The sequence below is a fragment of the Acinonyx jubatus genome, chromosome E4 (assembly GCF_027475565.1).
Source record: "Acinonyx jubatus isolate Ajub_Pintada_27869175 chromosome E4, VMU_Ajub_asm_v1.0, whole genome shotgun sequence".
Lineage (NCBI taxonomy): Eukaryota > Metazoa > Chordata > Mammalia > Carnivora > Felidae > Acinonyx > Acinonyx jubatus.
In genome coordinates this window covers 38,029,835-38,042,085 of record NC_069395.1, presented here as the reverse complement: position 1 = coordinate 38,042,085, position 12,251 = coordinate 38,029,835, and the positions used below count along the sequence as shown (strand labels likewise).

Below are 12,251 nucleotides of genomic sequence, written 5' to 3'. Positions count from 1 at the left end.
TTGACTCCATCACATTGTGATTAGGGCTTCAACATAGGAATTTGGGCAGGAGGACACAGACATTCAGTACATTGCATTTGGATTCAAGTTCTGCTTCTGCCATTGACTAGTCTCACGCTTTTAGTCACTTAGTGTTTCTAAGCCTTACTTTTTTTACCTGTGAAGCAGTACTCATCCTGTCTGCCCTCAGGGTTATTTTGGAACTATAAAATGTAGTGTACGTGGTATAACAAATACTTCTGATTTTTTATTTTTCAGATAATGCCATATTTGGATAAAGTGTATCTCCAGAGACACACAGAAATACAACCTCTCTGATCCTTCTTCAATGTCTGTCTTATTTACAAACATTAATTATAAAAGAAACAAAAAATCATTAATCAGATCACCAAGAAAACATTTTATTGTCACATAAAACACATATATATTTTTAAAAATTTTTTAAATGTTTATTTCTGAAGGAGAGAGAGACAGAGCATGGGTGGGGGAGGGGCAGAGAGAGAGGGAGGCACAGAATCTAAGGCAGGCTCCAGGCTCTGAGCTGTCAGCACAGAGCCTGATGTGGGGCTTGAATTCACAGTCTGTGAGATCATGACCTGAGCAAAGTGGACGCCCAACCACCTGAGCCACCAAGCACTCCACATAAAACATATTTTTATTCATTCCATCCCATTATTTAGACTTAGATGTTTTGAAGAGGTTTTAAGTGATTAAAGATAGTTTCAAAGATGAAGATAGTTTACAGTGATCTTCTCTTTTAAATCTTTAGAAGTTTATTTATTATCTAAGTAATCTCTACACCTAACATGGGACTCAAACCCATGACCCAAGATCAAGAGTCGCATGCTCTTCCAACTGAGCCAGCCAGGCACCCCTAACCTAAAATGTTTAAATAGTTTGTTTCTGAAATTAGTAGAATATGTTGACCAATTCTACTAATGAAGTTGAAGGCTAAAGTCAACGCTTGCTTCTATTGCTAAATTGCATTAACTTACTCTGTTAAAGCTACCATTTTGGTAATTTGAATAAGTACCTACTTGAGAAGGTAATATTAGGTACCTATAGAGAATTTGTCCTATTTCATCGCCCATCCCCAAAGTGGTCATTGCTAGAGTCATCTCGTGGCCAAATCCTATTTGGCTAATGTCACCTTTGTGTCATTATTTCCTGCATAGCAGACTAATTTTTAAATTTTAACCTGGCTTGTGTTCCTTGTGGTAGTTTGAGGTAACAGCCTCTTCTATTCTATTTGGTAAGCCAAGCACTGCCTGGCTTCTTGGCATTTGTCTCTACATGAGTGAAATATTCACCTTGTATTTGGTGGCCCTTTGCCTCCACAGAAAGCTCAGATTCATAAGCCAAGGCGTTTTAATATTGGAAGGGATATGGATCCTACTGGCCTAAATCCTACCTCAGCTAGGGCTACACAAGGGCGCAGCGGACAGGATTCATTACCTCTGAGAGTGCAGTAAAAAGCCAGACTCAAAACTAATTTTTTGCTTCTCAAAAAGCAAACACCTAGTGTCACGAGCTATGAAGTGTTAGCCTACCAAGCTTCATGAGCGTTGACAGAGGACAGAAGACTCCTGGCTCTGAGGCAAAAGACTCTATTACGCAGAGCACAGCAAGTAGCACAAGCCTCATGTTTAGGTTGGTCCCCCCTTGCACTTCCCCACCCCCTTCAAGGCGATGGGAAACTGTTCAGATAATGCCACACACAGGGGTTTTGCCTCACACCCAAGGACCCCTGCGCTTAAGAAACCCAACCTTTATTATACTGCACGGTAAATAAACCTGCCCTCTGTTACAGTGAGAGACATTATTTCTGTCATCCAAGGTCCTTGACTACAAACATCCTTGAAGAGATAGTCTAGAACAAAAGCTATCAGTGCCTCTGCTCCCAAGACATGCAGAAATGTGAGAGACCTATGGAGAATTATCTCCCAGCACCTAGCAGCCCAAATAAAGACCATCAGGTAAAACATTATTCCTTGGGTCCAATCTAAGATGAATCCTGGGGAATAAACACATAGTAAAGGAGTGTCAGGTTATGAATTATACAATTAACAACCTTTCTAACCTCATTCCTCTGTCATCCTGTCCTACCTTCTCTCCTAGGCACCTCTGGTTTTAAGGAATTATTAGTGGTTCTTTGCTTTATTCTGTTGTCCCTCCTTCCCCTGATTCCTGGAATCACCACCGTCTCCTGGAAGCCATCCCTACCCCAGCCTCTTTCCCTAATAGGTGTTTCCACAGCCTCCTCCTCTATACACCCTCTATACAACAGCCAAGGGCTAAAACCAGAAACCAAAATGTCACAAGACCATATATATCTTGGACTCTGAACCTACCCGAAATCACAAGAAGTCCAGCCACCTCCTCTTCCCCCTCCCAGGAATGTTTCATATCTGTTGATGCACGTGTTCCCTAATAAACATGTGGGGACCAGCATTTTCCTCCTTTTCTCCTCTGGCTCCCTGTAGAGCTGTCTGCAGATTCTCCCTCTGACTCTCCCTCTCTCTCTTCCTCTTGAGAGAAGTCAAGAAGTTTCCAAGTCAAGGCCACTAATGTTTGTACAGGAAGTCTTCCTGTGGCACCTCCAAGACTCCAGAAAAGACATTGGTATGGCCCACTATTGCTGTTGAAGCTGCTATTGGGGTTCAGAATGAGTTGTCCTAAGATGTGCTATTTTGGCACATAGATTATTCTGAGCTGAAAACCATCAAGGCCCAAAAGACTCAAGAAGAAACTTTGACCCTCCCCCTAACTGCCTGAAGGAATTTAGACAGAGGACCTGCTCCAGGAAGAGAGCTGTCACCATCAATAACTACTGTGTAATATGAACTAGGTTTGGAAGAGGGAGGAACCTAGAAAAGTCTGCTACAATTCCTCTTTGTGTCTCATTATTTCTGTATGGCCCAATTCATCTTCCCGTGAATTGCTTTCCTTCTCTTTGAAGTTCCCCCACCCCCAGTCCCCCACCCCTTTCTCCTTAGTATAGGATGAACATATATACCTCATTTTGCTGGTCTTTGGAATCTCTCATGTTTATGTGGATTCCCTGTACATACATAATTAAATTTGATATTCTCCTATTAATCTGTCTCATGTCAATTTGCTTCTTAGACCACCCAGAAGAATCTTGAAGGGTACAATAAAATTCTTGCATCCCAACACTGCCAACATCCAATGCCTCTTCCCTGGAGAGGGTCTTGCAGGCCACAGTAAGGGAGCTACATCTCTTTTCTGGCACTGCAGATGTGTCCAAAGAGAGGGGCCAGGCAGAACCAGAAGCCAGGCAGCACCAACCAGGACTCTCAGCTAAATAAGACCTCAGAACAAGAAGGGTTGGATGGTGAACCCAGGGAATGAAGAGGTGTGGGTGGACAGGTTTGAGGACACTCAGTTATGAAAATATTGCCCAAACCTTCACTCTTCTTTCTACAGTGTGAACAACTCCACTTACAGTGCCAGAGGAGAAGCAGAGACTAGAGAATCCAAGGAAGTTTCCCTGGGGGTTTTAGTGGAAAATTTCTTTTAAATCATTCCTCTTTTACTGCAGGCACCTCTTCCTCATGCATAAGTTTGTGGAGCTGTTCTAGAGAAAAATATGAATGACAGATATCACACTGGAGTTAGAATCACCCAAAAAATGGGGGCACTTGAGTGGCTCAATTCGTTAAGTGTCCGACTTCAGCTAAGGTCATGATCTCACGGTTCATGAGTTCAAGCCCCGCATCAGACTCTCGGCTGTCAACGGGGAGCCTGCTTCAGTCTCTTGGTGCCCCTCCCCTGCTCTCTCTCTCACACTCTCTCTCTCTCAAATGAATAACATTAAAACAAAAAAAGAATCACCTAAAATTTGAGTCGTGGGACTCAACTCTCTTTTTGCCTTGAGCACAGGGTGAGTAATACCCTCTGATTTTCTATTTCAAGAACTGATTTCAAGGATGAACTGATGCATCCCCTTTTTAAATGTTATCTTCCCCTAAAATGAAACAAACTGAGCATCACATTTGTCACACTATATTCACACAGGCCATTGAAAAGTGAGTCCTTCTTGCTTTAGAGACTTCACATTGGCTCCTCTCTGCCTGGGAAGTTCTTTCCCCATTCTTCTCAGATCTGGCCCCTTGTCACCTTCAGCAACTCAATTAGCATGTCGCCTCCTCAGAGGCGTCAACTAAAGTAGAAAGAACTCTGTTATGCAACTATATATTACTAAGCAGGCAAAAATAAGTCATGGAACATGTTCTATAAGTTCGTGAAGTCCTTGCCCTTGCCTTACTACTCAAAGTGTGGTCCATAGGCCAGCAGCACCAGTAACATCTGGAAGTTTTTTGAAATACAAAATCTCAGGTGTAGGGGAGAAAAACTTTCCTTTCTTCCTTTCTAGGTACTTTGGCTGGCTTAATAATTAAATGACATATTAATCAATTATTAACAATATTTAGTAACATTAATAAACAATATTAATACTATTGATTTATTTACTAAATATTGTTTATCCACTAAATTATTTTTATTAAATAATTATTAAACTATGCATTAGATAATTGATATTATTAATCAGTTTATTATTAATAATTAATATGATTATGAATTAAGACAGGTTAACAGGAGAGAAACACATTTAATTTCATATGGGAGTTCACAAAAATATGAAACTCAAGGGAAGTGAGCGAAGCAGTCAGTGTGTATACCTTTATACCAGATACAAGAAATTTGTGAGGAATTGACAAGACAAGTCTGGGCTTGGGGTATTAAATTGGTGAAGGAAAAACAAGTGCTGTTTATACAGCCTCTCTGTGCTGCATTCCAGGCTCTGGTGATAAGGAGTTCTCTTTACCCGCTGGTACAGGAGGGTACCTTTCACACAGGAGACTGGCTTCCTGCTTGCACGGGGACACAGGGGGCTCAGAGTGTCCTTCCTGCACCACTGCTTCGTAAGTCACTTGAATTCAAAATAACCCAAATAATCGATCTTGCAGAGTGGCATATTTTAGGGGGCCTGCCCTAGACCCCATCACCCCAGCTCTCCTGAAATGGAATCTGTCCTTTAACCAGATCCTCAGTTGACTTCTATATACATTCAAGTTTGAAAAGCACTGCAGTTTAAGGCACGCCCACAAATGCCTTTCTTGGAGTCACTCCAGTTTTTAGCACCTGGTTCTCAACTTTGGCTGCACCTCAGAAGCATCTAGTGAGCTTTTCAAAAATTCATTTCCCTAGACCTTGATTCCAGCAGTTGTCACTTAAATGACCTGGGTCATGGGAACTTTTTAAAAGCCCCTCTGCCAGGCAGGAATGAGAGCCACCAGTGTAGCTGGGACTGAGTGAGACTTGCAGTTAAATTCAGGTGACAGGATCCTCTTTAGAGGCTGAATTCCAGACTAGAAGAAATCCCAGGCCTCAGGCATCATTCTGAAAAGTATAGGCCAGGGGTCAGCAAACCATTTTCTGTAAAAGGTTAAAAGGTATTTTAGTCTTTACATCCATGTGATCGCTGATGCAACTAGCCAATTCTGTCACTGTAGAATGAACACAGACATTGGAAATGAGTGAGTGTGTAACTGTGTTTCAGTAAATCTTTATGGACACTGAAATTGAATTTCATATAATATTCACATATTATGAAATATTATTCTTTTGATTTTTTCAGCCATTTAAAAATCTAACTCATGCAATAATTGTATATCTAGCTAATCCAAATATCTGAGCCTCATTTATTTCACCAATGAAGTTTTCTCTCTATATTTAAAATTTTTTTAATGTTTATTTATTTTTGAGAGAGAGAGAGAGAGAGAGAGAGAGCATGAGTGGGGGAGGGGTAGAGAGAGAGGGAGACACAGAATCTGAAGCAGGCTCCAGGCTCTGAGCTGTCAGCACAGAGCCCGATGCGGGGTTCGAACTCACAAAACTGCTAGATCGTGACCTGAGCCTAAGTCGGATGCTTAACCAACTGAGCCACCCAGACACACCTATAGTTTTTAAACTTTTAGATATTTCAATGACAATTCTAGACTCCTTACTTTCTATTCATAATAAATACCTCCAGTTGGGCCCAAGATAAGAAAGTCAGAAGAAGCGGATGAAAATGGATTTACGTGTAGAATTCCACTATAGGGAGCTACTGATTTCAGAAGGTACTCAAATGGCTGTTAAGATGGACTTGAAATTTGTTTGGTGACAGTACTGCATTGATGACCTCTGTTGTGGTGGTGAGGGTAGCCATGTAAGACACCCTCAGTCCAAAGAGGAGCCTTGAGAAGCGAGTCTGAAGGGAGATCTCTTGTGAACTTTGAAGATTGGGGAAAATTTCTGTTAGGGCTTGTTCTGTGGAGGGTTTGGGGACACAACTTTATAGGTTCAATCCTCTGTCTGATTCCAAAGGGTATATGCTTTCTAGCCAAATAAATTCCTGCCTTTTCTTCTGAATCCCCAACAAGAGTCCTTTCATTATAAAAGGGCTAATAAATAGGCACTGAATTGTGGCTACCGATGAACGAACTGCAAGGCATGACCAACCCTCAGGGCTAATGACTCAAGATCATCTCTGGGGTTAAGGTTAAGGGGGTCCTGCTAAATTCAACGTGCTTCTTCCCCATCCTGACATTTTAAAACTGGGAATCAGGTCCAAAATGAACTGCAAAGTGCCAAGAAGGGCAAGAAGTCATAAACGCCAAGGACAGGAGTGAAAGAAAGGAAGTTAAGTTTTGGACTTGGAGATGGTGGAGTTTTGTGGGCTCACTGCCTACTATAGCAGTCAGATTCCTCAGTTTCGAGACACAGAACCAACTTTGAATAATTTGAGCGGACAAGGAATTTATTAAATATGTTGGGTAGCTCGCACAAGCTGCAAGAAGTCCAGAGAACCAGGTTTCTGTAGAAACAATGCCCAAATTGGGCCACAAGGCACATGAAGACTCACTGCCTTTGGATACTGGATACTGCAGTACAATCGATGGCACCGTTACCTCATCTGGGTACAGAGGTCACATCCCACAGCAGCGTGGCGTCCACACGGCCTGAATTTCTTTACATCCCATCCAGCTTCCAAGTCTGGGTTGGGTGCAACTTATTGGAGGAACTTAGGTCATGTAACTGTCATAGTTGTAAGAAAATTTGGGAAAGCAAGTGTGCATTTTCAGTTTCTAGGGTGGAAGATGGGCTATGCCTCATAAAGGTAAGAGATTTCACAAGTACAGGAAAAGTGGATGAAAAGAAAATGTTTACTGCAGTCTATCTTTGTGTTATCCCCCAAATCAACATATATCCTTCTTGCCCTAAGAATGTCGTTTTTAAATTCTTTCACAAGATCAACCACCATCTGCTATGGACTGCCAGTGTCTCACCCCTTAGCATGAACGGGACATGTGCTGCCTGGAAAGCTCTCCAGACTCTGTAATGAGTCCCAGATTTCCTTCTCTTCTTCTTTTTTTCCTTCATTTCCCCAAGGGTCTCTTGGTGACAACAACTTCAGGGCGTCAATGTTCTCATTAATCAGGGTTTTTAAAGATATAAGCAATGGATACTGGATTTGGCTAATTTAAGGAAATGAACTTACCAAAGGATACTGGATGGTTCATAAAATCTCCAAGAAGGCTGAAAAAAACCAAATTCATGCCACTGAACTAAAAGCATAAAGACCACTGCCACAGACCCTGCAGTGAACACTGTCAACCTTGCCAAACTGGACTCTAAATTTGCTGCTATACTGCCCACCCTCACCAGAACGGAGTCGGATCAGTCCTGGCCTCCTCACGTCCCTAGCATCATTTTAATCCAGGGTGGGTAAGAGTATCAGTGTCTTGGTGGCAAAGAAGGTTGGAAAGTGATTGCTTGGCATTTTGGACCTCTATAGTGGGAAGCAGTCTCTGCATATTAAGGTGAGAGATACTCTACAGAAAGGAATTCACATGTGCGATGGCCAAAAAAAGATAGACGTCCATCCATATGAACCTGAAGACCCCTTCTCTCTTCTACTGCTTCCTTTAGTCACTGCCTATCCACTCAGTTTCAGAGTTCTTAATTTGTAATACCTGGAGAATGGCTTTTGAAAGATGTTAAATTCATGCAGAGATCAAATTGGGAGGTACTGGGACATTTGGGAAAAAGTGCTGGAATGGAAGTCAGGGGATTATAATTCTAAATGTATCCTACATTAGCCGTGAGCATTAATACAATTTGTTTAAATGACCTGGGCTTCAGAGCAATCCACAGAAAGGTCCTCCACGGAGGACATTAAACTTTTAATACTTTTTGCTCTTATATGCTATACATGGTTCTCCATATTTATTATACTAAACTATTAACTTGAGAAATGTTATTTGAACTGGTTTTTAAAGATTATTTTTTTTAATTGTTTTTTTTTTTTTTTTTTTTTGAGAGAGGGAGAGACAGAGCATGAATGGGGGAGGGTCAGAGAGAGAGGGAGACACAGAATCTGAAGCAGGCTCCAGGCTCTGAGCTGTCAGCACAGAGCCCGACGCGGGGCTCGAACTCACGGACCATGAGATCATGCCCTGAGCCGAAGTCGGACACTTAACCGACTGAGCCACCCAGGTGCCCCAATTATTTATTTTTTAAATTTACATCCAAGTTAGTTAGCAAATAGTGCAATAATGATTTTAGGAGTAGATTCGAGAAATTATACATTATCACTCCTATGTTTAACACCCAGTGCTCATCCCAACAAGGGTCTTCCTTAATGCCCCCTTACAAATTTAGCCCATCCCCCCCCCCGGGGGGGGGAATAAAAAGGACAGTGAGATTTGCTTATGCTTGAAAAGCTAAGCTCTAACAAAGCACAGAACAGTCTCTGGAAATCCTTTCTAAGTTACTCAGATCCTGTAAATGAAATGTCACTTCACATCTGCTATGCTGAAGTATTCAATCAAAAGCATGAAAGGGGCAAGAAAGGGCAAATAAAAAAATTAAACTCTGAAGTAGGAGTGTAGCTCAAGTACACAAAAAGACTTTTTTTTTTTAAATAGAGCTACATGCTACTTTTCATTTTTAATGTTTATTTATTTACTTTTGAGAGAAAGACAGTGGGGAGGGAGAGAGGGAGAGAGAATCCCAAGCAGGCTTCACACTGTCAACACAACCTGATGTGGGGCTCAAGTGGGACGCTTAACTGACTGAGCCACTCAGGTGCTCCAAGACCCTTATGTTTAGTTTGGAAGAGGGATCTGGGAGAGGCAAAGGAAACACACAACAGCTATAGGCTGGAGGATTATGACCAAAAGGGGGCGGGAGATAGAGAGCAAGCAGCAAAGTGATCAAATGAACATTTAGTTGCATAATAATGAAAGAAAGAGCTGGTATTGAGTCTTCTATTTTAACTTAAAAAATGATACATATTCATCTTATTCTTACCAGAATAATAAAAGACAAAAGTTGGAATAAGAAAGGTTTCTTTTAGTAAGGAAAGTCACCATGTGCTTGGGCTGGGGTGTGGGAAGAAGAAAAGTCCTCTTTGCCTTTCACCTGGGGGCGGGCGTTCCTATAGGAACAAAAGATTTGCTTTTCCAGACCATAAGAGTTTATTCCTATTTTTCAGAATGTTTAACCTTTGAAAATCTTTGAATAGTATTAAATACATTTATAGGCTGGAGGAGAAAAATATGCATCTATCTACAAAACAACAAACAAACAAACCCAACCAGCGAAAAGGTACACAGTATTAAATCTCCATTTTGGGACGCCTGGGTGGCTCAGTCCGTTGGGTGTCTGACTTTGACTCGGGTCATGATCTCACAGCTCGTTGAGTTCGAGCCCCGTGTAGGGCTCTGTGCTGACAGCTCAGAGCCTGGAGCCTGTTTTGGATTCTGTGTCTCCCTCTCTCTCTGCCCCTCCCCTGATTGCACTCTGTCTCTCTCTCAAAAATAAACATTAAAAAAAAAAAAAAAAAAGAGATCTCCATTTCAAAGAGTAGATTGAAAGATAACATACCTGACTTGTCAGCTGCAGTCAGTTGGACTTACTGCCTCCATTTGCACATTTAAAAGATAAGTGAGAGTATATGATATTGCAAACCTTGTTTCAGGCCACAGAGAAGATGCAAAAAGAAAGTAGTTCTCACATGGTCCGCAACCTTTAGATTTGAAAGACATGCACAAAGTAAGCCTAGTAAAAAGGAATGTGTGTTGAAGCACCTTGGTGGCTCAGTCGGTGAAGTGTCCTTGATCTTGATCTTGGCTCAGGTCATGATCTCATGGGTCACGGATTCCGGCCCCGCTTTGGGCTTTGCACAGAATGGAGCCTGCTTGCAATTCTGTCTTCCTCTCTCTCTGCCCCTCCTGCACTTGCGTTCCCTCAAAAATAAATGAATAAACTTAAAAAAAAGGTAAAAGGTAATGCATGTTGTCATCAGACTGGTTTTATAGAACTCTATTCCTCCTATATTATAGTGCTTCTCAACATAGTTTTGAAATTACTTTTCCACTTTATAAATTTTGAACTGAAGGCAAGGACCATATCTCATTCCTCTCTGTAGCCTATGGGCCTAGATTAGTGGGAAACACACAAGGAGGGGCTCAAGAACTGTTTGTGTAATCAATGAAACAAATAAATTGAGGAGTAAATGAAGAAAGTGGCTACCCGACTTGGAGGGAGGGGTCATGTCTGGCTGGGATGACCAGGCAAGGGAAAGTCATGTAAGCTGGGTCTTAAAGGATTTAAAGGTGAGATATGGACAAAGGGGGTGTGGGCAGAAGGGGTGGGAAATAGGCAGAAGAAATACAGAGGTGAAAGAGAGCTCCAAAGTCCGATTTTAATGGAACCTCCCACTACATGTAGGAATTTCATCTCTCGTGATGCTGATGGGCAGTTAAGCTCCTCATGAAGCACCCTCTTTGGTTTCTTAGCTAGTCTAGTTCACTTTGGGCCATCTGCCCTAGAACTAGTTTCGAATCCTACATAAATAATTTCAAAATATTAAAGATTATGTAAAATCACCTAGTTTGTAGGAAGTCAATTTTTTTCTATGATAGGTACTTTTTCCAGTATTTGCTGATTGTATAATTTAGTAAAATTCAATAATGAGGTTTTGGTATGGTCATAACACCTGGTCAACTACATATAAGATTAAAAAAAAATTGTGGTTAAAATACACACTGTAGTTAAAATCTACCACTTTAATAACTTCTAAGTGTATAGTTTAATGACATTATGTACATTCATTATGTATGATGGTGGGGACATTGCATACATCCCCACCAATCCATCCACAAAACTCTTTGCAGCCACGATTTTTAAAACTTAAAAATATAAAAATATCACTACATGCAAAAATAGATACATTTTTCACAAACCTATGTACATTTTAAACATGTGACAAAATTCAGATTGGATCTTAAACTTAGTTACTACCTAACCTTTGGGGCTTAGTATTTAATGGTGATTAGACACACCATTCGCCTCACACGTCAAGGTCTAAGATCAATATAAGAACCTATACATTTCTTTCTTAAAAAGAAGTAATTCAAAGTCCTGACAATTCAATTTTACAAACCCAGAAAAAAGAGATTTCTGGCAGTATAAAAAACTAGATCTCCTTTCACCAGATAAATCCTATGGGAAATATAACAGGCGGTGAAGGATCAAACTTTAGCCACCGCGGTAGCACTCACATCTTACCTGTGGGAACCACCCTTGCCAGAAGAAATGGTTTCGGTTCATCTGGTGGTTCTACTTAATGGGGAAGGTAAGAAGCAGTGGTGTTTCCCAATGTCCTGCTAGGGCCCCAATAATTAAAAAGAAGCACCAAGTGGAATCAGAACCCAGGGTTTCAGGATCCAAGCCCAGTTTGAGGAGAAATATCTTCTCCAAAATTATAATCTTCTATACCTTTATATAATGGCTTCTTCAGTTCAGACTCTTTTTTTTTTTTAACGTTTATTTATTTTTGAGAGACAGAGACAGACAGAGCATGAGTGGAGAGGAACAGAGAGAGGGAGACACAGAATCTGAAGCAGGTTCCAGGCTCTGAGATGTCATCACAGAGCCCGACACAGGGCTCGAAGCCACAAACTGTGAGATCACGACCTGAGCCGAAGTCAGATGCTTAATTGACTGGGTGTCCACCTGGGTGCCCCTAGTTCAGACTCTTAATCGGAACATTTCTTTTTTTTTTTTTTTCAATATATGAAGTTTATTGTCAAATTGGTTTCCATACAACACCCAGTGCTCATCCCAAAAGGTGCCCTCCTCAATACCCATCACCCACCCTCCCTTCCCTCCCACCC

The 12,251-nt window shown here is 41.3% G+C and overlaps 1 protein-coding gene across 4 annotated transcripts in view; it reads left to right on the top strand.

Annotated features, from left to right (window-relative positions):
- SPATA45 (spermatogenesis associated 45) overlaps positions 1-3,851 on the top strand; it is a 34,175-nt gene extending 30,324 nt beyond the window's left edge. For all 4 annotated transcript variants that reach the window (XM_027074471.2, XM_027074472.2, XM_027074470.2 and 1 more), the window contains one exon: positions 259-3,851. In XM_027074471.2, the coding sequence (XP_026930272.1) occupies positions 259-278 (20 nt within the window). In that variant the 3' untranslated portion in view covers positions 279-3,851. The remainder of the gene's footprint in view (positions 1-258) is intronic.
- Positions 3,852-12,251: the final 8,400 nt, after the last annotated feature.